Consider the following 24,938-nt stretch of genomic DNA (forward strand, 5'->3'; position numbering starts at 1 on the left):
CAAACCTCCTCATACAATTTTTCACAAAGACAAAGTTGTTTTACAAGTGAAGCCTAATTTCCTCCGAAAGGTGGTCTCTGAGTTCCACATCACTCAGAAAATAAACTTACCTTCATTCTATCCTCCTCCCTATCCAGGGAAAGAGGAAGAGAAGCCACATAGGCTGGATCCAAGGCGTTTCTTGAGTTTTTATATCAACAGATTTGCTAGAATAAAGCAAGCAGACCAACTGTTTGTAGGTTATGCAAGACACAAATTAGGATTGCCAATCACAAAACAGACCATTTCAAGATGGATTATTTTAGCCATTCTAGAATGCTACAAATTGGCAGGGAAAGAGACCCCTCAACACCTTAGGGGTCATTCAACCAGGGGTATCGCAGCCTCTTCGGCTCTCCAAAGAGGGGTACTGATTCAGGACATATGTGCGGCTGCCACATGGTCGTCCGCACATACCTGTACAAAATTCTATAGTCTGGATTCCTCCTCTAGCCATGAGACAAGATTTGGCAAAGCTGTGTTACATTCTGTTCATTCTTAAAGGGGAATATTCCAATTTTACTCCCTCCTCTTTCACACTATGCTATGGGAGTCTATCAAGATAAGGAATACGTTGGAGGACACAATCCCTTCGAAGAACAAGTGACTTCTTACCTTGTAACGTTCTTTCGATGGGATGTTCCTTCGATATATTCCTTATCACCCCTCCCATCCATCCCGCAGTAAAACTTCCCTTGTGGTTGCAGCTTACGTTCCTTCAAGGTCAATAACCAATTCATGCACAGCTAATTTCAAGCTTCAAAACGGAACTGAGCAACGGATACTGCGGAAGTCTATTTATACGCACAATGACGTTGGCGCTGAGACAGAGGCTGTCGAGGGATATCAGCTCGAGGGACGTCGACGCGCAGCGCCCTCTACTGAAAACATTTCCGAGGCCAGCAAGCTGGAATGTAATCTATCAAGATAAGGAATACGTCGGTGGAACATCCCATTGAAAGAACGTTACGAGGTAAGAAGTAACTTGTTCTTTGTGTTTGTTAGTTGAATGCATCAGGCCATCGAAGGCAAGAGACTTTTATTGAAAAGGGACTTAACCATCGAAGAACCTGATAGCTGATACGGAACTGTCGACTCGTGCTGGGAAGGCTACAGTGTGTACTTTGCTCAGGAGATCCATCTTGTCCCGTGCTCAGAACGTGGGGAAGGGAGACCCCTGGCAATGATATCCTGACTTATTGTTTTGTGTACACTTCTTTCTTTATTGAGAACTTCTACCCCACACTTCTTTTGTATTTAGAATAAAGATTTGCAATAGGTTTTTCTTAGTATATGCCCTTTTATTTTGATACAACATCACAAGGACTGCCTTATTTTCATTTGATGGTTGCAGCTTGCTCCCATCTTAGATTTAGGTTAGGTGTTTTTCCACCCTACATTCATGGTTTAATAAACACCCTTGAGCTGCGATCACTTGTGTCTGTCTTTACTGTTGCCACCATGAGTTCCTTACAGAAGGCACAATATTCCATTCTAAACTGATCTATTTAGTGTCAATAAGACATGTGTGAGAACTTTATCATTCTGTGGCAAGCAGTGCCACTTGGTTTTGATCTTAAAGAAGTAGGATTCGTGGGATCAGGTTTGGGATGTTATGCACCAAGTACTGCTTGGTATAGTATGGTAATGTTTATTTATAAAGTGTCTATACGCAGGCAATGTTTCTAAGCGCTCAAGGAGGGTGGGAGCATGGGGAAAAACAATAGTCGCTCAGAGCCCTTGAATTTATGAGACGAAAACAGTCTGCACAGGCACCGTAAGTGAGTAAGATACATTTAACAATTGTGATACAGCAAAAAGGCCTAAAGGCAGTTTTTTCAAGTTCACATTAAAGGGCGAAGACAAGGGAGAACAGACAGACTATCTTCAGGCAAAGATGCATTCAGACCGTGCAAGTGCAAGATGGTCAAGGGAGGGCGTGGGGTCCAAGTGCACCCAGTCAGTAGATACTAGGGTAAGTGCAGAGAGGGAAGCTCTCTTGAGTTTATTCACAAGTGCTGTGAGGGGGGTGGGGTGCAGGGCCCTGAGGCAAGTGCAGAGAGAACTGGCAGGGGTGCCAGGGACATGTACTACACCAGGCGGCCAGTCAGCAGGCTGTATGGAGGAGGAGGGAGAGATGGGAAGAGCAGAGAGCCAGGTGAGCAGGGTAGGGGAGAGAGGAGAAGGAGGAGGAGAAGAGGAAGGTGTTGAGGAGTTTCTGGAACTTAAGGAGATCAGGCTCAAGACAAAGGTTGGCAGGAAGGCTATTCCAGAGGGAGGCGCCTGCTGAGGATAAGGATCTCCCTCCGAATCTCTGCTTAGAGTACCGGTTCACTCGCAGAAGGTTGGAGGTAGATGAGAATGAGCGGAGAGCTTGAGAAGGACAGTATTTAGGTAGGTAAATTGGTGCCAGGCCCAGAAAGCCTTGTGGACTATGCAGAGGGTCTTGAATTTGATCCTTGCAGCCACAGGGAGCCAATGAAGGGATTTCAGTGCCGGAGAGATGCGGTTCCTCAGCTTGAGGCCAAGGATAACTCTCACGGTTCTGTTCTGGATGAGTTGCAGAGATCGCAGGGCAGAAGCAGGAAGGTTGAGGAAGAGACTGTTGTAGTAGTCCAGCCTAGAGAGAACCAGGGCTCTGGAGAAAGTGAGACACTGGGGGAAAGTGAGAAAAGGTAGCTGAGGAGGTGTAGTCGATAGTTAGACTTTTTTGAGATGTCAGAAATGTGAGAGGAGAATGAGAGAGTGGAGTTGAAGATGACCCCAAGGTTTTTAGCCTCGCGGGTGGGGTGGAAGCGGGGCCAAGGGAGGACGGCCAGAATGAAAGTGGGAAAGCGGGAGCATGGTTCCCAATGCAAACAATCTCAGTTTTGCTGGTGTTGAGGCAGAAGTCGTTTGCACCACACCATGACTGAATGTCGGACAAACAGTCAGATATAAGTAAGGAGGAGGAAGCAGCTGAGGGTAGCCTAAAAGATAGTTGCGTGTCATCCGCATACCACTTGACATTAGAGCTGAAAGTGGCGATCACACGTGCCAAGGTTGCCATATAGACGTTGAAGAACCAGGGTGATAGGTTTGATCCCTGGAGAACACCGCAATTTGCGAGAGTGATAGTCGAGAGGAAGTCTTCATGTTCCACCTGGCATGGGCGATTGGAGAGAAAAGAGGTTAACTCTGTGATTCCAAGGATGTTACAGGAACGTGCAATCAGGATGTTGTGGTTAACCGTTAGGACACATGGTAGAGATTACCAAGTGAAACAGCATTGCCCTGCCCATAAATGTCAGCAGGAGACATTTCTAGTGGTTAACATCTCTCACAGGCCTGTTCAGGAGGGGCACCAAGCAATCCTCAGAAAACACCTGTCGGTACACCTGATGTCAATGCCCAGATACCAAAAGCTTACATTTCCCTGTGAGGTTATGGTTATTCACTGATTTTTATTTGTGGTCCCGATTTACAAATGGCCCGTAAAGAGTATTAATTTGTTAGACTTCAATAGCTGCGTCGGAGAATAGCCGGATGTACTGCATTGTCCGATTCTTTTTGTTTAAGATAGAAGCTTTCACTCTGTAGGCAGTTGGGGGCAGGAGTCGTCAGTTGGTTTGTTCTATATTTTTTTGTCTTTATTTTTCCTTTAAGCTCAGTGTTATTTTGTCTAACATAGTACATGTGTAGTCCAGTACTTCTAGTAACCTTTGCCCAAACAGCCAGAGTGTTAGATCCCTATGTTTGCTTTTTGATGCTTACCTTTAAATAAAAAAAAGGCTTGTGAATTGGGTCAAGTGCAATGATTACAACTTCTTTACTCTTGGCCACGAGGAAGCTCATGGTATTGTGCAAAACTCGTCTTCCTTTATATATTCACATTAGTTTTTGGACCGTGATTGGCTCTTGACTCATACTTAACCTTACATCCTATGTGACATTTATGGAAAACATATAAAAGGATTAAACTAATTTATGGACCTTATATGTTCTTATTTAAACCTTTGCATCGAAACCCAAACACATAGTGCTCTAAGCAATCCCAATGTTCTGTGACGCTAACTATGTGTTTGTGACCCGATGCGTTCTCCTGAACCTTCTACAGTCATAGCCAGACGGCCTTTCCCATCGCTCTAGTGAGGAAAACCTTTCCTTGCTATATCAAAGAGCATAGATTCTGACCTGAAAGGTTCTCAATGAGTCACAATGCCAAAAATAAGTTTTACATTTTTAATATAAAAGTGTGTACTGACAGACCATTGGGGCTTCAGGTCTAGGGATGCCCCCTGTATCCTTTCACACGTCACACCTAGAATGGGGGCTCCCACCTTCCTAGCCCAGTCTCGTTGCCCCAAAAACACTTTTTGTAGTACAGATTAATTACAGCCAGATGATGCCCTACTGTCTGTACTGTATAGCCCTACTGTAGGGAGGCTTAAAGGCCACAACCATCTCGATCTAACTGCCTCAGGGACTATTACTAATGAGGTGCGGTAGCCTGAATGCCCTGGCTTCCTTCCTCTGGATGACCATCTCTCAACCTTTTCTTCACTTTTGCCCGTCACCTATGTTGCCTAATTGAACATAAACATGCAGAAAGTCTCCTCCACACTCCACTCTAATCTCTTGGTCTTCCTCCAACCTCAACCAAACATCTCTCACTGTCTGCTGGCAGTCTGTAGCACTCCCCTTTCTGTTGATAAGCTTCCTCAGCTGCCACTGTGTACTAGAGTCAACTGCTTCCCTGGCCTAAATTCTGGGCTAATCCCAACTCCATCCATCTCCTCCCCTTTTTTGTGGACATTTCCTCAGGAAGTCTACATAAGGGCCCTTAGCCCTGTTCCCTTTCCAGATTTTTTTAAAAAAAACTTTTCTTTATTGGCATGGTGAGAGAACAGACAATCAACACAATGTACAGCATAGTAAGAGTAACCGATACATACATGGTAATGCAATACATGGGAATGCCAGCCAGGTACAGATGGGGCCATTATTCGGATTTATGCGGCACAACAGTGGATTCATTTACATCACCAGGAGGGGGGGAGGACAATAGTTCCAAGTCATCTTTTTTATTCAAATAGGTGCAAAATTCCGTCCCCACATTCTTGGGTCGGGAGGTCAGCGGGAGGGTGTTAATGCAGTCCTCCTCGCATGCTTGAGTCCAGGTGAGGGCCCTCATCCACATCTCAAACGAAGGGGGGATCGGCGCTTCCAGCATTGTAATATGCATTTTTTGGCTATTATTCTGGCAACATTCAGAAACCTAGACATTTCCCTCAAGTCAGGGTTATCCCACAGGCCGAACAGTATAGCTAGGGGTTCTGGAGGGATACGGGACGCTGTAATATCTGAGAGAGCTTCAATTATGGCTGTCCAGTATGGGCCCAGCGCATCACAGGACCAGAACATATGAGTGTGATCTGCAGCAGGAGACCCGCACTTAGGGCAGGTGCGGGCCTGGGTGTGTGCAAACTTGTCCAGTCTTTGAGGCGTGTAATTTAGTCTGTTAGGAGCTTGTATTGCATGCACCTATGTCTGGCATTCAGAGAGGTGGTGCGAGTGTGTGTGCACATTTTTCCCCACATTGCGTCAGTGATGGGGAGGCCCAGCTCCTCACTCCACGTATCCCGCGCCTTGATTGCCACGTCTGTGGGGTCGGCCATCAACAATTTGTACAGCGCGGACACTATCCCCCTAGCACCAGCCGAGTTGGATATGTAGTGAATCTCAGGTGAGTCTGGGGGCTCATCTGGATATGAGGGCCACCGGGCGCAGAACACCGCCCTCAGCCTATAGTATTGTAGTAGTTCAAACGCACGACCCAGGTGTCCGGGGCGCCACGTCTGCGGAGTGATAAACTTCCCGTCGGGGTAAAAGTCGGTCAGGGCCCGGTAGCCCAGGTCATGCCAGTGTTTCATTATGAGTTTATCATGTGTAGGGCTGAGGCCCGGGAACTGCCAGATGGGCAGCCATTTGTAGTATGGGTGGTGGTCGGGTTGTGTCTGCAGGATATATTTTCAGGCCCTGATAGTGGCCGCTAAAGGGTCTGCCGGGGCATCGGCGTGATGTGTGTGATGGAGGATGAGGCAGAGGGTTTTAACACTATCGCTCGCTAGTTTCTCGAGCTTCCCATGCGAGGGGGGGGATCGGAGAACGTGTACCAGTATGTGGCGTGTTGGGCCTGCGCGGCTGTCCAGTATTTAGCAAAACCCCCGTTACCATAGGGAAGAGTCATGTGTTGCCATTTCTTACGAACCGTGCTCGAGTGCCATAGAAATTGGGCACATGCAGCGTGTAGGTTCCTGAAGTATCGCTTTCCGGCCCAGATCAGCACATTAGTGAAGACGTAGAGAAATTTAGGGACCATAATCATTTTGATTAGAGATAGTCTACCCGATAGAGAGAGTTGGAGACTGCGCCATTTCAACATTTGAGCCTCATCAGGCTGCGCCACAGCCGCGTCTGTGACCATCGGAGGGGGAATTCGCAGGGCGGTTGTGTAGTGGACGGGGTGAGCGGGAAGATTTCAGATTTGGAGTAGTTTATGGTGAAGCCCGAGAAAGTGCCAATTTTGGTTATGTCTCTCAATATCGGGTCCAGGTGGGCAGCCGGGACGCTAATATATAGAAGCTCGGCATATAGAGAAATGTTCTCGGGAGTATCACGAAGACGTATACCTTTACGCGTCTGTTTGTCCCTAACGTTGTCAGCCATGTGCTCTATAGCGAGCGCAAAGAGTATCGGAGAGAACGGGCAGCCCTGGCGGGTACCTCTGTGGAGAGCGAAGGGGGCCGAGGCCCTGGAGTTGACTAGGACTCTGGCTGCGGGGCTTGTGTAGAGGAGTTTGATGTACGACCTCATGCACCGCCCACATGTATTGCCATGACACCATATCAAATGCCTTCTGGGCATCAAGGGGGACCGCCACGGCCTGTGCGTTGGGGTCAATTCTAGCGAGAACATTGAACAGGCGACGGATATTAAGGGCGGTGGATCTGCCGGGCACAAAGCCACTCTGGTCGGGGTGGACTAAGTGGGGCATAATGGGGAGAAACCTATTGGCAATTATCTTGGCAAATATTTTTGTGTCAGTGTTGACCAGGGAAAGGTGCCTATAGGACTCACATTCGTCCAACGGTTTGCCTGGCTTGGGTAGTACAGTTATAAGCGCCTCGCGCATGGATTGGGGTAGGTTGTTTAACTCTAAGGATTTGTTCCACACCTCCAGGAGTCTGGGTGCCAGAATGGCTACATGCTCCTGATAAAACTCCGAGGTGAGGCCGTCCGGGCCTGGTGCTTTGCCCCTGGGGCAGTTCGAGATGACCGTGGTTATCTCATCGAGGGTGATAGGGGCTTCAAGTAGGTCGCTGGTCGCGCGGGAGAGGAGGGTCATGGGGATTTGATCTAGCAGGGCATCGGTGTCTTGCAGGCTGTGTTCTTGCTGGGGGCCACACAGGGTCGTGTAGAACGCGGTGAATGTCCCAAGGATATCATGGTCGGACCAGCACATGGTACCTCCTGTGTCTTTGATGCAATCAATGCGGTTCCTGCCCCCCTCAGTTCGGACCAGTCTGGAGAGTGTCCTACCCGGCCTGTCCCCCTCACCATACTTCCTGGCCGCCACGGGGCGGGCGAAGTACCGAACTTCTCTCAGGGCATGAGACTCAAATGTTTCTAATTCCGCTCTAATCTGTGCCAGTATGGTTGGGGAAGGGGTGGTGGCATACGCCCTCTCGAGCTCTTTTAATTTCACTTCTGACTGTTGTAAGCTATTTTTATGGCTTTAAGGACCCCAGCCTCTCTAGATATGCACATCCCTCTGATGAAGACCTTGAATGCCACCCAGCGCACTCCATCGAAGGTGTCATGCCTGTTGTTGCACTCAAAGAAGGTGTTGATGTCGGCTAGGATATCAGCTTTAAAGACTATGTATAGTAGGGCCTCCGACTTAAATCTCCAAGAGGAGCAAGGGGGCTGGTCGTGTCCCAGTGTTATCTGAAGTGTTACCGGTGAGTGGTCCGATAGTGTGCGCGCTAATATCTTGGTCTCTGTGACTCTGCCCATCATGCAACTCGATATGAGGAAAAGATCGATCCTGGAGAGGCTATCGTGTACCGACGAGTAAAATGTGTACTCTCTAACCTGTGGTTTGAGAGCTCTCCATACATCTCTGAGATCAAGTGTGTCTATGTGGGCGTGTAACCTATGGGCTGCGCGTGATGGGGCTCTGCGGGCCGTCCCGGACCTATCCAGGTCTTTGTCTAGGTTCAAATTCATGTCACCGCCCCATATGATGGGAATACCAACATATTTCAGAAGCGTGGTGGTGATGGCATCAAAGAATTTAGGGGCATCAAAGTTAGGGGCATATGTGTTCACTAGGAGGCATTCCATATTAGCGAGTGAGCAGTGGAGGATCACGTATCTACCCTCAGTGTCAATGTGGCTGGAGCGCAGGGAAAAATGGACTGACTTATGGACTAGAGTTAGGACCCCCCTGGATTGGGTGGAGTACTTCGTATAGTATCTGGTGTGGCTCCACGTGGGGCCAAGACATGTTGCTAGGCGCCCAAGAGCATGGGTTTCTTGGAGAAAGAGGATTTTGGCGCCATGTCGCTGGGCATAGACAGTTATCCTGCGGGCCTTAGTGAAATTGCTTAGGCCACGGATATTCCATGTGATAATGTTCAGAGCCATAGCGTCACCTTATGGAACATCCCAGTGGTAGTATTCGTTAGGATTCCACCTTATGCACTTGCCGTGTGCACAGTAGTATTGAGTTGAAGTCATGCATCTCTCAGTCATGTTATTAACTGTTAACTCAACCCCAACTTCGCCACCCCCCACCCTCACTGCCCAACCCCAACATGCAGTGTAGACCTCCCACCCCAGAACACACATGGCGCCCTTTGGGCCTGCTCCAACGGGAAACCAAAGGTCAGCGGACCAGATCCAACGTGGATAGGGCCACATCCCAGCCCAACAGGGGCCAGTCAATAAAAGAAACAACATAAAAGCGAAAACAGACATTGCAACTGCAACGGGGGGGGGGGGGGCGCTGGTTCTGTGCGGCCAGCATTTGTGGCTTGATGTGGGGCAGCAAATGCTGTCCCGAATGTGTTGCTGCCGTAAGCGGGTATCACAGACAGCCTCTGAGATCAGAGAGTGCCCTCTGGTAGGTTGACATTGCAGGAGAGAGTAGGGCACAGGGATAGCTCCAGGAACCAAGTGGGGGAGAAGGCAAAGTAAGCAGTTTAGGAGCTGGCCTGTGGCCCGCATACACATGACAAGAGGCCGCAGTTGCTGAGTGGACACGGTGAGGTTGCCATCAACACATCATAAGTCATGGATCCGTGGACATTTTCATAGCATCGTGGGCTGTGCAGTCTATGGCGCGTGGTCGCCTCACGGCCCAGGAAGAGGTATATGTAACTCAATGAACTTCACCGCTTCGTCAGGGACAGTGAAGAAGAAGATCTTACCATCATGAGTAATCTTTAGCCGTGCCGGGAACAGGATGGCGTAGGGGACGTTGCGCTCCCTGAGCAGCTTCTTGACGGCTAAGAACTGGCGCCTCTCCTGCTGCACCGCCAGCGAGAAGTTTGGGAAGATTCTAACTGTATGGGCCTCAAATCGCAGGTCTCCCTTTTCCCGCGACAGGCGGAGGATGAGATCTCTGTCGCGGTAGTTGAGTATCTTGGCGATAATGGCTCTGGGGATGTCGCCGGGTCTGGGCCGCAGCGACAGGGCTCGATGAGCCCGCTCGACTGTGAAATACGGTGAGAGGGCAGGGTCATCCAGCAGGTCTTTGAGGAGTTTCTCCACTGCGTCCTCCATTTGCCCCTTAAGGGCATTCTCAGGGACCCCGATGATGCGCAGGTTGTTCCTACGGGAGTGCGATTCCAAATCGTCACATTTCGCCTTGACACTTTTCATGTCACGCGTTAGAGAGGCCACTGCGTCTTGGAGCGTGTTAATACCATCTTCGTTCACCGAGATCCTATTTTCAGCCTCGGTGATCCTCGATCCCGCCTGGTCTACTCGAGCCTTTAGCGAGGCGACATTAGCATTGATGTCGTCTAGTTTTTCATGGAAGGAGGCAATGTTTTTAGCCATAGATTCCATTAGTAGGGTGAGGTCCAGTGCTCGGACCGCTCGGTGCAGGGTCAAGTCTGGCTCGTCCTGGGGCGATGATGTGCTGGCTGGCTCATCTCGAGGGACCGCTTTAGCGTACTTGTCCATTGTACCTCCTTGGGCCCCCGCCTTGTGTCTGCTAGGCATTGTCACTGTGGTGGGCCCGGTTGCAGTGAGGGCCCACTTATGAGTAGGATGGAGAACTGGGCAAGGCAGGGGCCGGCAGGCGCAACCGTAGTGACTTTCGGTAGCGGTAGGCGGTTGGGGGCAGCTGGGGGGCCACTGCAGATAGCAGAGAGTCAACGGTGGAGCAGCAAAGCTGTGATGGTGGGCGTTTGCGGCCTCCTCATGTGTACAGGTTGCACGGGGGGCCAGCGGGATCTGTCTCAGGAGGGCGCGAGCGGAGGTAGTGACAATGTCAGCGGGAAAGTGGGCAGACAGTATGATGAGGGGCGCTTCCTTATAGCAGTTCTGGCGCCCAGCAGGGCCCGCAAGGTCGCACACAGCGGGCAGAGGTCTCGCCGCTCCAGCTCCCGCTCACCTGGTCCGCTGTGGCAGCGGGGCGAATAAGTCCTCCGTGTTGTCGGCGCCGGGGAAGGCCGCGATGATCACTGACGCAACAGGTAGCATTCAAAGTGTGGCATTGTCCGCAGCGGGACCTCCAGGCATCCACCACAATTCCACAGAGCGGCGGGAAATAGGAGCGGGGAGGGGACCCAGGAGTCAGGCAGGCCAGGCAGGAGGGGCGGATGTTGGGTAACCGCCGGGGCCGGGTGGAATACTAGGCCCAAATCCGACAGGGGTGCCAGCCGGGTCCCAGGTGGACCGATCAAGTCCAAAATCGCACAAAATGTCCAGTGCAGTGGCGGAAATAGCTCGGCCAGCCGATAGTCCTTCACAATATCGGGAACCACAGATGGGAGCAGATGAACTCTGAGGCCGCACGGATCTGAAAAGCTAGGCAGCCATCTTGGGCTGCTCCACAGCGCCACCCCCTTTCCAGATTTAATTTCCCTCCAGCTAACCATGCAGTCTCTGTTATTGCTTGTTCTCTGCTCACCTCTTAGATCAAGTAGGTCACTGTCCAAATGGGTTTTTGGGAGTGTTCCCTGATCTCACTTACTAGTAATACTTTTCCGCTGGCTACAGTTCCGCTGCTCCACTGTTCACCTGTAGTGATTATGGGGCCACTGTGGTGGGTGTTGGGATTCTAATGTACTTCTTGAATGGGCAAACCTAGTCCATTTTCTTTTGAGTAACAAGCCAAGAGCGTCCAGCTTTTCCCTTGGGCCTAGGTGCATTGTGGTACTTCTAGTCCAATTTCTTCTCTGGATGTTGCTGCCTCTCAGGCTCCACGATCCATCCCAGGTTTCTGAGGATTCTGGTACATGATGGTTGCTGTACCCTGTGCATCTTGTGTTGGTACATCAGGCTGCTCTGAACTCCATGCCTTCGGGAAATTACCTGAAAGATCAAAGGTGGGCGCCAACAGAGAGGCTGATGGGCACTGGGCCAGAGCAGAGGCACCGATGCACATACACGTCTCCCCTCATCCTGGAGGACAGGGAACCCCTCAACTTTACCACGTCTGCTCTGGGGTAGGTCTTGGTTAGCCCTGGTAGGCCGCCCACACCAGGTGTAGAGAGGTCCTTGGTTTCCCTTGAAAAGTGCACTCATTACCCTGTCACAAAGTTAACTTTGAGGAGTATGTAATTTAAAGTTGTTCGTTGGATGGAATTTGTTACAATTTCTGTAAACTGTTTTAAGTGCCTGTACCTTTGTGGTCCAGATCAGAAGTATCTCATCATGTAACAGAGGTAGAACCACATTTGTATGCGTCGGGTGGTAAACTAGTTGTGTGTGGAAATAGTGAAAGGAGCTTTGAGCAGGGTCCCTTCTCTATTTCCATGGCCAGCCTGTATCTGAGAGGGATGTGTTTTGAACAGGGTTGCGGCAGGTAAGTGAGGGCATGGAGCATGCAGGACCTCAGGCCCTGGTAGGTGTGCCACCAACTATCAGAACAACTTTATTGGCCAGCGCACCCACTTGGAATGCCAAAAGGTGTTCTTACCTAAACCAGTGGTACTCAATTTCTCAAATTCTGAATGGTACAGAACAGAGGCAGTCTTGCTGACATTCAAACCTATGTCCCATTTTGGAGGCCACATCTCTAAATGCATCTAGGCAGACAAAGGCCATCTGAAGGAAGGGAGATGTTGACATGATAGAACCTGCCTTTTAGGTCCTGCTTCAGTTCACGTTTTTATGTGAAATGGGTTCCACAACAAGCAATGATCACTAGTCCAATGTGTGAGTAGGATATGAGTCATATAATGGGAACCTTTTGTAGACCTATAGGTTATCATTCTGCACAACTGTCCACAGTCAGTTGCGATGGCTGCAACAACAGAAACATATTTCAAAAGAATGTGGGACAGACGCATGAAAATGACAGTAGTACTGTAAGGACTAAGTCTAACTGAAGAGGCAAAGTGTTATCAGTAGATGGGAGAAAAGGGCAAGGAACCTTGTTAAACACAAATCTCTTTTCTCCTATTTTTCAGGGAAGGGCTTAAGATCTTTAGATGATCTTTAAGTGTGGGGGCTCATGGTAAAATTGCTGGTGCATGTCTGTAATGTATTGCTTTTCATGTGAAATCTGTGGAGGTTGGAAGGAAAGTCTGGAAAGTTAATTAACTGACAGATGAGTTCCTGCTATCCAGAAAGAGCCTAAGGAAATGTTAACTTGTTTTATACAAGTTCTTCCAGTCTTTCTGTACAGTAAGGAAACATTTACTTGCAGCAGAGGGCCACTTTAAATCCCTTAAATTTATATTCTGTTTTCAGAAAAGAGTGAAGAGCCAGAAGGCAAGAAGAAGAAGGGTGACAGTCGAGCTGTTTGCCCCTTTTACTCTTATGAGCAGATGCAGTTACTCAGGGATGAAGCACTGGTGGAAGTGAAGGACATTGAGCAGCTTGTTACCCTGGGAAAAGGAATGAAAGCATGCCCTTATTATGGAAGTCGCTTTGCCATTCCTCCTGCTCAGGTGAGATGCCATTTCAGTCCTTTTTCTTTTGGTCCACTCTTAGTATTATTCCATTAGCCCTTGTTTTGTTCAGTTTCACAGGTTTTCAGCATGAGGGGTATTTAACTCACTGGGATTTGTGAACTTCTATGCTCATTTATAAAATCCGATAATGAAAATTGATCCTGTCCATCAAAGACCTGGTCTCTTTAACATTATAGGCTAGTCTTTATTGATTTAACTTGGCACATATAATGACCAGTCCCTTTTTATTTAATACAGAAATATTCCTTAGTAACAGTTCAACTCAGTTGATCTTGATCAGTACCTAGCCAGTTGTACAACCTTCCGATTAGTCGTTCCACATTATTTACTTGCTTATATGTTAGCGCACATTATTAACACTTATCAGTGTGCCATTACCACTATTTCGAATGGATTCTGTCCTCCCAACGTATTCCACGTCTATGATATGTAATATCCACAGCTGTGTACTTCGGAAACTTTTCGGCAGAGGGCGTCCTGCGTCAATGGCATCGGGTCGATGTCCCTCGAAGGCCTCTGTAGAGGGCAATGTCACCGGATGTTATAAATAGGACGCACTGTGCCCATAGCCTCAGTTCCATTTTTTCACGGAGTGGTTCCTGCCATTCGTCGTCCTCGTCTCGGCATTCCAGGAAGCGATGTCACCGGTCACCTTCCCCGTCGTCCTCAGAGGATGGAGCCGTGAGGAAAGTGGCTTGTCCAATGAAGTCCTCAACTCTGGAGCAATGGGCTGTCTTCAGGGAGCAGATGCTGGCGATTTTCCAATCCCAGGGCACAGTTCCGTCCGTGCCTTCTGATCAAGCCGGCAAGGAACGGTCTCGATCTGTGGCTCATGCGCCTTCGGGGTCGGATCCTCAGTGCGATCCTCATCAGGAACCTTCGAGGTCTCGTTCGGACAAGGCTCAGGATGGTCGCAAGAGACCTGCTTTCAGGTCTCGGTCCTCGTCACCAGCGAGACCGCAGAAAACTGGTAAGTGCTCGAGGTCTGCGTCGACTCCGTTGTCTCTGTGTCCGTTGAATACAGACGTCGAAGCTTTGCCTTCGTACCAGCCCTCGGCGTCCGTGCTCTCGACGCCGAAGCCATCAGCGCTCTCGACACCTTCGGGGCCTTTTGGCCGGAATTTGCCATCGGAGAACTCTGCTACTGTGGATCCTCCAAGGAAGGCTTCTTCCAAGTCTGTGAGGCCTGTTACGGACTCCAGTCCTTCTGCTGTCCCGAGACGGGACTTTTACCTCCCTCTGAATGACATCTATGAGGAGGAGGAGAGGTCAGATTTAGATTTTGACCCTCTTGTGGCTCCTGTCTTTTCAGTGGATAGTCAGTTGGAAGAATTAAGGCAATCTCTTCATGATGCCAGTGGCTTGGACACTTCTCCTGAGGTGGAGTTTGGCAGGCCTGAGCCTGGGGCTCATGCTGAGTCGTCCTACAGGAGACTGATGGCTAGGGTCACTGAATATCTTGGTTGGTCCAGTCCTTCTGCATATTTTATTCAGGATGATTTAACGGATATTTTGGATCAAGGTCCGTCCTCTGACCCAGTGTTACCTTTTCATTTGACTTTGCAGAAAAGGGTGGCAGCTGCTTGTCAGACCCAGGAATTTCTTCCGGCAGTTAACAAATCGTTAACTAAAAAATACCGCCCTTCCAGTAGTGACCGGAGCTACCTTTCATCTCACCTCACTCCCGAGAGTTTGGTGGTTCAGGCAGCTACCGCCACCTCGAGGCAGGCGGCGTACCCTACCATCCCTCCTGATAGGGACGACAAACGCTTTGATGGTTGGGCACGCAAGGTGTTTTCTGCGGGGAGTATGGCACTGAAATCAGCCAACTCCACTTGTGCCTTGGCAAGATTTTCACACACACTGTGGAATTGTGTTTCTCTTGCAGCTGAGCATATTCCCGGAGGGGAAGAAAGGGATGGGTTCCTTGCTCTCGTGCAAGATGGAGCCATCACTTCTTTCTTTTTGCTTTGTCACCCCGAGTGGGACGGGTATGCCCAGACGTGGGTCCCGTGCCTGCTGGGCCTAGAGACCCAAGCTACTCCTCACTGATGAGGCCCAACAAGGCTGAAACATGTTTGGGGATTCTGGTGGTCTCGTGCAGAAGAGATGTGACCTAGCAGTTCCGGCCGGACTGCCCCTGATTTGCATATGGTCTTTCCCCTTATGTAATGGCTTGGCAGGTGAAGAACAATGGTCTGAGGGTTGCCCAGAGCAAAGCCAGAGGTTAAGATTAATTCTAAACCTTCCAGCCATCACCTCTTTCTTTTTGCTATGCCATGTGTGAATCCCTTCAGTCGGGTTGGGACACGGCCAACAGTGTTAGCCTGTCCATGACTGTTATATGCAGATTTGCTTGGTTGCGGAAGTCAGGTTTTGCTCCGGATGTGCAAGCCGGTTTTTTTTTACATGCCCTTTGATGGCACGCATTTGTTTGGCAGCAAGGCTGACGAGAGCCTTGAGAGGTTGCCGACCTCAAAAGCTGCGGCAAAATCTTTAAGCGAAGCTGTGCGTCAACCTCTGCCTTTTCGTCCTAGGGCACAGCAGTGGTGGGGAGGTTCTTTTCGTTACTACTCCGCCTTTGGTAGAACGAGAGGAGCCACCAGTCAAAGGGGTCGTCGTAAAAGTACCATGGTGGCCGGGGAAATAGGGGTGCCAAAGCCGCTCAAGCAGCTGCCTCTTTGCCTTCAGGCGCTGCCGCAGCCGCTCCAAAACAGTCATGAGGCCATGTCCCATGGTTCGCCGGTTGGGGGCAGGCTGTCTCAGCATCTCGAAGAATGGCGAGCTATTACTTTGGATGCGTGGGTTCTGGATACCACAGCCCACGGCTACTGCCTTCCCTTCCTAAAGCGGCCTCACAACAATCCACCAGGGAATCTCTCTTTGAAGCTTCCAGATCTGCTCCTTGTGCTGGAAATCCTGACCCTGCTGGAGAAAGGCGCCATAGAACTCGTGCCTGTAGCGGAGAGGAACAAGGGATGGTGTTCCTCATAGATTTTGATTCGAAAGAAGGACGGGGGATTGAGACCCATCTTGGACTGCGTTGGTTGAACAAACTTCTCAGGAAGGACAAGTTCAAGAGGGTCACTCTTTCTGAAGTCCTCCAGGCCTTCGTCTCCAGGATTGATTGGTGTCTCTGGAACTACAGGATGCTTACTTTCATGTGCTGATTCATCCAAAGCACAGAAAGTACCTGTCACACTCACCTGTGTCTCTGCAGGAGCGATGGATGAGACTCCCTTGACCCCGAGTCTTCACTTCCCCTGTTTCACCCGGATGAATACCTGTCAAATACAAGGTGCACACTCAGACCTGAATTCACCCGATTCCCCTGGGCCCTTCCCTTCTCTTTACTGTGTGCTGTGATGTCCCCCTATGGGCTTACCTTGATCTTTAGTAGGGTGTGCACTCCATCCTGCATTCGCAGGGGCCCGATTCACTCATGTGATTGGTGCCAATGTCTGTAGGCTGAGTTCAGATGCCAAACGCTGTTTTAGGCCTTCACAGCGAGGCCGAGAGTTCAAGGCGCCAGTTTCTTCACTGGCTAGAAAGTCCTTCCAACAAGTGAACGTTGCGCGGAGAATGTTGAGTGTCCAAAATTGTCCATATTGTCTTTGTTTGCCGGTATTTTTGTGGGTGAGTAGCGCTGCGTGTAGAAGCTAGCTGCTAGTAGGTTTGCTCAGCGCCTTCAATTCGAGCGCACCTGGTAATGTCTCTCCCTTTCCCTTGCAGGAGAATTATGTGGTATTAGCACCTCGAGTCTATGTTCAGCGCTACTGGAGACTTGGTGGTTAGGTAAGTTTGCACGCAGGCTTTTGGTAAGTATGAACCGCGTAGAGAAAGAGAGCTCAGTGAAATAAGTGTCCGTGTTATTGGGGCGAGCGCAAGGAATAATGTCTCTTCTTTCTTTTACAGGGGTTTGTGCGCTCGTACAACTTACCTGGATTCCAACGCCGCAGGAAGATTTGGTGAGTAAGCGCAGCGTTACTGATGTGCGCGTGTTAACGCAGTTCTTCTTTGTTCTTACAGGTTCCGGTGTAGAAGTCTCCTCTTGACTGGAGATGGCTGCGGCGTGGAGCAAGAACCAGGTAAGCTGAAGCAGAATGATCCTGATCGTGGAGCAGGTAAGCGGAAGCGGGATGATCCGGAGCAGGTAAGCAGATGCTGGCTGATACAGAGCACGGCAAGTGTGTTGCTGATACAGCTCACAGTAAGCAACACGAAGCAGTGGACGAATCTTGGATGTGGCTTATATAGCCAGCCACACCCAAACACTAGAGAGCTCATGAATTATCATGCACTTCCTGTTTGGCAACAGGAAGTGGTAACCAGGAAGTCAATACAAACACTAGGAAGGAATGAAAGGAGGGATTTGTTATGGGTTCTTTGTGTGCCTATGCCATGCCTCCTCCCAGCTTGCCCCAACTACCTGCCTGATACCCATGACAGTACCTGAGGTTTGCAGCTGGCAGCTCGCACTTTCAGTTTCGGGTCCTGCCATTCGGATCGACCTCTGCCCAAGGGTCTTCACCAAGTTCATGGCTCATGGTGGTGGTGGCAGCGTATCTCAGATGAGGGGGGATTCACGTCTACCCCTACCTTGACGACTGGCTGATCCGTGCGAGTTCTCCAGAACAAGCAACGGATCATCTCGGTCTCACCTCCCGCTTCCTTCACAAGCTGGGCTTCTCCCTCAATTTCAAAAAGTCGCATCGGACACCTTCCCAACAGCTCCAGTACATCGTGGCTGTGTTGGACACATCCTTGGGGAAGTGTTCACCTCCCAAGGTGAAGGCTCATCACATTGTGCAGATGGTGGACAAGTTTCAACATGCCCAGTCTCTCCCGGCTTTCAAATTCTTAAGGTTTCTCGGCCTCATGGCATCCTGCATTTTTCCGGTGCCAGAGGCCAGGATGAGATCCCTGCAATGGGTCCTCAAGATGCAGTGGTCACAGTTCTCAGGCAAGATGTCGTATTCCGTTCAGATTCCAATCTCGGTCTCCCAGGATCTTCTGTGGTGGGCCAATGAGGGGAACCTGATGAAGGCGGAGCCGCTTTGGCAACCGTGGCCGGAGGTGACTGTAGTGACAGACGCTTCCCTCACAGGATGGGGAGCTCATGCCAAAGACTTGAGTGCCAGGGGTCGTTGGTCTCCATCAGAGTCCAAACTCCACATCAACCTGTTAGAGCTGAGGGCCATCAGGCTGGCCATGAAGGCTTTTCTCCCATTCCCCATCTGTGCGGGGGAAGAGTGTCCTGATCATGACGGACAACACAGTGGCCATGCATTACATCAACAAAAAGGGGGGGGGAGGTCACTCCGGTTGTGCAGGGAGGCAATGCAGCTCTGGTTCTGGGCAATCCAGCAGGGAATTTCGCTCTCTGCAGTTCATCTGGCTGGAGAGGACAATGCGGCTGAAACGCTCTGAGCAGGCCGAGCATGATCTCTCACGGGTGGGAGTTGGCTCAGGAAGTCCTTCTGGAGATATTTGCCCTTTGGGGAACCCCACAAGTGGATCTCTTTGCCACCATTGCCAATCGGAAGTGTGAGTGATTCTGCTGAAGGGAATTTCCTCTGAGAGGAGCCTTACGAGACGCATTTGTAGTGGATTGGTCATTCACACTGTACGCATTTCCTCCAGTCCCCGTCATTCCTCAGGTGTTAAGGAGGTTACGGAGGTTCGGATCCCACATGATCCTCATTGCTCCGGATTAGGCCAGGAGAGCATGGTACCCGGACCTTCTAGAAATGTCCATCTGCCCTCTATGCTGTCTTCCCTACAGAGAGGATCTTCTCTCATGCGAGTGGAGGTTGGCTTCTCCATCCAGAGGTCAGGACTCTCAACCTTCACGCTTGGTATCTGAAAGGTTGAGGTATACGGATTGGGACCTCCCGGATGACGTGATGGAGGTGTTGCTTTCGGCCAGGCGGTCGGCAACCAAATCCCTGTACCATTGGCGCAAGTTTTGTGACTGGGGCAGAGAACAAAATGTTGATCCTTTTCAGTGTTCCATTCCCGTTTTTCTGTCTTTCTTGCTTTCTTTGGCCCGCAGGGGCCTTTCAAGTCGGTACCATTAACAGTTAATGGTGGCGCTCTCTATCTTCAAGCGCTCGTCTGAAGAATGTTCTTACTTTAAGAGCTGGCAGGGTTCACCAAGTGCAATAACCCATCATCCGCATAGTCCTAATTTAAACTACCTATTACCCACCCTAATGCCCTCCACCTGTGGGGCCATCCTTAACACTTCCCTCGTCAGCACAAATGGAGGCGAAAGCAGGCAACCCTGCCTCGTCCCCCTCTGCAATTCAAAAGGCCTCGGCAGCTGCCCATTCACAGCCACCCGTGCCACCGGGGCTACATAGAGCACCCGTATCCCCCTCACGATCTGATCCCCCAAGAAATCATAATTTTAACACCTAAGGCTTGAGAAATCCACACGATCAACAGCACAGTTGATTACTTTTTAAGCGGGTTGAGTACCATTCTCATAGTACTCGACCCTGTGGTTGAGTGTCCCTTCAGAAATGTTTATATGCAGGGGAGTGGTCACAATTGCAGCAGGTTAACAGTCGGAACGGTGCTCCCGCACCAGGTATCCTGTATTTATTATTATTTTTTTATAAATTATTTTTATTGGTTTACAACAAACAAGACGGGCATACCCATCACTCCAAATATGCAACCAGTGAATGAGACTGAATAGGTCAGTGGATCGGTCCAAACAAGAAGCATGGAGCAGACTATATGCAAACAAACAACGAACGGGTAGGCCGGGTCATCATGGAGTGCGTAAGTACAGTCATGCAGGTGCACAGTTCCTGAAGAGGGAATCGGGGAGTTCCACTGGTGGGGATGAAGGGGGGTAGGGGAGGGGGGGGGCTGGGTTCACAGCTGGTGCTTGTGTCCAAGCGGTTGCTCAAGGCCTCGCCAGTCATGTAATGCCAGTACATTTACCCGAAACCTTCAGAAATTTACCAGGGTAGCCTCTGGCGGAGTATATACATTTCTCCAGGGACGCACATTTGTCCATCTCGTTGATCCATCTGCTTAGGGTGGGTCCTTCGGGCGCCACCCCCATCGTGGCTACAAGTCTTTTAGTGAGGCCCAGTGCAACAGCAAGGAATGTTTTTCTCCTCTTGTGTGGTCTGCATCGCCCCAAATACCCAGCAGTGCGACTTTAGGTTCCAGCTGAGCCTGAGTGTCTAGGACCACATTAATTTCGTGAATACACTCACGCCAGGATTTGTGTATGACCTTGCATTCCCACAGCATGTGATAAAAGGTGCCTGGCACCCTATGACATTTTGGACAGTCGGCATCCTCCCTCAGTACCCCCTTGTCCATTGCAGCCCGGGAATGATAGGCCTGGTGAAGTATTTTATACTGTATGAGCCTTAGTTTGGCATCTAGGGCGATTTCACGGGGAAACATTAGGGCCCCCACCCACTTCTCCGACACCAGGTGGCCCACCAATCTCTCCCACCTCTCCTGCATATAGGTTAAGTCCCAGGCCCCAAATGCAGTGATCACTCGGTACAGTGTTGATGTGGGTTTTGCCAGAATCCTTGCATGGAGGACTTTCACCTCAAGGGGTGAGCTTTTTGGGATGTCTGAGAGATCAGGGAACGAAGCACGTAGGGCGTGTGTCAGTTGTATATGTCTCCCGGAGGAAGGCCAAACTCATCGCGTAATGCCTCGAATGGCTTCAGGTGTCCGTCCTGTAAGACCTCCCTTAAGGTCAGTATCCCTCGGTCCTCCCAGCTCGAAAAGCGGGCCATTGTCGAGAACTGCGGGATGTAGCCATTGCCCCACATAGGTTGGCCCATTGTTGACCGCCTCCCCCACCTGATGTGTTGGAGTGCTTCGTTCCACACCAATCGTATTTGTCGTATCATCCCTGGAAGGTCGGCCACAGCGGTGTCTGTTCCATATAATAAAAACTCTTAAACTGTCTCTTTGACTCAGTGATTTCTGGGTCATCTGCGACAGCCTCTTCCATTGATGTAGCATTCCATACGAGGAGCCGAATGCGGATTGGTACAGTTTAAACTTTTCAGACAATGGGACTAAAATCGAGACCTTCAGCATTAGCTGCTGGATAGATTGTCACAGCTAAAGCAATCTTTAAATTGATGAACTCAGAGCATCTGGTAATAGGAGTCCCCTTTCATAGTAATTCCTCTCAGATTTCTCAGGCAGAGGATGCACCATGGTTGGGATATGGAGCCCCATTGCCCATCATAACTATATTTGGTCAGTAGAAGAGAGAAAGAAGCACATAAATGTGTTGGCGCTGAAGGGCCTCTTTTTGGGATTGAATATTTTATGAGGGGATGGTTCAATTTCTCACAGACTACACATCTTCATTGTTTTACTTGAACAAGCAAGGCAGCACTTGCTCTCCCTCACAGGGCTTGGTGGCAGTTTAGCTGTGGGCAATTTTGAACACATTCTTTCATGTTGCTGAATATGCATCGGGAGTGATCAGTACAGAGGAAGACAGACTTGATACTTGTATGTTTAACCTTGCTGCTCTTTTTTAGGGGGTAGGATGGTGTGATGTATGGAGGAAAGGGGACTGTGGACTAGGAGTATGTTAGTCACTCTGGTGAGTAGCACGTCCCGTCCCTTTTCCTCCATCCTGTATGGGCAACTACAACTGATACAACCGTCCTGGGGAGGAGAGCTTGCCACTCTAGGCAAACAAATTACAAAGGACTGCCTGGCCTAATGTATCTGCTATGGTACTGGTTTCCAGACAGTACTGCTTGCAGAAGGCCGATGGGGTGGCCCATGTAGCTGCACTGCTAATCAGTTGCCACGGTACGTGACGCTGAAAAGCAACAGCTGTTGCCTAGGCCCTGATGGCGTGAACATGCATGCTCCTTGGTGATTCCTTGGCTGCAGTCATCCATCTGCCTATTGTAGCTTTGGACACTTGCTGTCCAGGCCTTGAGCCGCCATATGTGACAAAAAAGGTATCTGTCTTGCGAAAGTCCTTGGTTCTGTCAAGATAGAATTGTAATGTTCTTGTGATGTCCAAACGGTGAAGAGCCTTCTCTGAGTCTTCCTTGGGGTTTGGGAAGAAAGTGTGGAGCACAATTTCTTCGTTATTGTGGAAGGAGGAGACCATCTTTGGTAGGAACCTGGGGTGAGTGCGGACCATGACCTTGTCCCGATGAAACATAGTGTAGGGCACTGAAGCCACAATAGCCTGAATCTTGCTAACTCTGCAAGCTGAAGTAAGCCCCACTAGTAGCACTGTCTTGAGCATGACCAATTTGATGTCCACTGTGCCCATGGGCTTGAATGGTTTGTGCGCAAGGGCGCTAAGAAAAGCGTCCACTGAGGCGCTATGAGAAGTTGGCACAGCCGCCGGGTCTGCCTGATCTTGCAAACAACCTGGTGGATAAGTGAAGTAGGAGGAAATGCATACGCCCACATCCTATCCCAGGGGATCTGAAGCGTGTCCCAGAGGGAGCCGCGCCCTCTCCCCCCCAGGTCGCAAACTGCTGACAAGTTCGGTTGTTCTCATTCGCAAACGGGTCTGTGACCGGGTGACCCACCTGCTAAAAATGTCTCGAAGGACTCTCTCATTCAGTTGCCAACTGTAGTTGTCGGTGTCCAACCGACTAAGTCTGTCTTCCTCCTATTTCGATTCCCCAGGCAGATGCACCGCTGAGATACAGATGTCCTGCACAATCGCCCATTCCCAGATGCTGAGGGCCAGTCTGCATAGGAGCATGGATCTGGTGCCCCGATGCTTGTTGAGAGAAATGATTTTGTATTCAGACAATATGTCCATTAACACAATGACACAACAATACATAAAATTATCATCGAACACCATATAAAACTAGATTCCTTTCTTCCATAAAATATTGGAAAGCTTCCTTAATAAAATTGGCTGCTTCTGTAGGGAAGGCATGGTATCAACAGTAAGACAGACACAAGTGACCACAGTTCAAGGGTGTTTATTGAACTTCAACAAGGGTATGATAAACTCCTATCTAATCCTAAATCTACAGATGGGAGCAAGCTACAACCATCAAATAATAATAATAATGTAGTCCTAGTGGAGTCTCGTCAAAATAAAAGGGCCTATACTAAAAAAACGTTTGCCAATCCTGACCTCTAAATACAAATAGTGTGGGGCTAGGGTCTATGAAAAAGAACGAAGTGTTCACAAAATGATATGTCAGGAGGATCAGGCCGTTCGGTGGCCTCCCTTCCCTATGTTTTCAGTACAGACAAGGCGGTTCACACGAGGGTAGCACACACTCTGGCTTCTTCGCCATGAGGATACATTTCAATCACTAGCATCAGGGCCTTCTGTGCCCAAGTCTCTTTACTTATCAAAGTCTCTTCATTCAGAGGGCCTCATGTACCAAAACAAACAAAAAGTTATTTTCCTCTTACAAGTACTCAATTCAGGTGATTCACTCTTCACCCTGGATCCTCCTCACCCAGGCTGAGATCCCTTTTATAAAACAATTGTTACTTTGTGTTAGGGAGAATTCTCAAGAATGTGCTAATTTCCCTTACCTTTTGAGACCCCCAGCAACTTTGCTGGGCTTCTAGGATTTTAATTTCTACCTGGAAAGAGTGTGAGCCTTTTTTTCCCACTCTTTCATGTAATTTGATGTGTGTTTTACTTTTGTGTTCTTTTGGATAAACAACTCCATAGGCATCATCTTTTTCTGTGTCACACAGCACCCTCAGTGCAGTGACACAGGGGTGGCTTTCAGATTCCCAAGGTTTAAATACCTTCTCTGGGACTGACTACTGTCTCCCAGAGCATGTAAAGTTAAATTGACTTTACTAGTCTTTTTAAATGTACAGACCCAGCACACACTATCTTCCTATAGAGTGCTGGAGGGGTTGCCTAGATTCCCCTGAGTCTAAACACTCATATAACAGTCAAATGTTACCCTTTCCCACTTTAAATGGCTGGTGGCAGTGGTTTTAAACAAACTACCATGATTTTTCACGACCGCGAACACTGGTAGCAAAAAATCGGGTCAGCCATGATTTCCAATATGGTGCCCAAGACCTATCTGTAAAAACAGACTCTGGTCAACTTTTTTCCCCATTTCTTTTTGGAAAGGTCCTTCTTGTGTTTGTCTCTGAGCACCAAACTAGGTTTGGTCCCTTTGTTCGTTGGCCTTTGGCAGGCTTCAGTGCTAAAGCCCTCCTCTGGAACCTGAGTGTCTGGGCTGGACAGGATGTGAGGCAGGTGCCCGAAACTCCCTGTGCTTAGTCTCCTAGGAGACCTGAATGCACTCTGGCATGCTTGGCCAGCTGGCCGTCTGGCAAGGACAGCCACCCTGCTGTGTGAGTGACAGACAGGCTGGAATGAATGAGGGAAAACTGTTTAAAGCAGTGTCGACCACTGTAACGAAAGAACCGAAGACAAGCTGAGGGAAAACGACTCCTGCAACTCCTGGTCCACTGGTGAAGCCCTGCTTCAGGTCCGAATTGCCTGAAAATCTATCGACAGAGAAGCCCTTCAAGGTTAACTTCTTCCCTTGAGTTTGGTGGGAACAACCAACTTGTAAGCCGCCTGGACACTGTCCCCATACTGGTCGAATTTTCTTCAGAGTGCTGTTGAAAACCAGATAGCCAGTGGGAAGGATACCGGTTTGTGGTCTTTAAGGCACTCACACCTTAAACCGACATTTTGCCAAGCTTGGGTAG

General features: G+C 49.5%; 1 protein-coding gene across 3 annotated transcripts in view; it reads left to right on the plus strand.

The window, feature by feature from the left end:
- Positions 1 to 24,938, plus strand: part of DDX11 (DEAD/H-box helicase 11) — a 1,292,375-nt gene that overhangs the window by 435,014 nt on the left and 832,423 nt on the right. For all 3 annotated transcript variants that reach the window (XM_069628571.1, XM_069628573.1, XM_069628572.1), the window contains exon 9: positions 13,015 to 13,214. In XM_069628571.1, coding sequence (XP_069484672.1) covers positions 13,015 to 13,214 — 200 coding nt within the window. The remainder of the gene's footprint in view (positions 1 to 13,014; positions 13,215 to 24,938) is intronic.

The sequence above is a fragment of the Ambystoma mexicanum genome, chromosome 12 (genome assembly GCF_040938575.1).
Source record: "Ambystoma mexicanum isolate Mex_15411 chromosome 12, UKY_AmexF1_1, whole genome shotgun sequence".
Lineage (NCBI taxonomy): Eukaryota > Metazoa > Chordata > Amphibia > Caudata > Ambystomatidae > Ambystoma > Ambystoma mexicanum.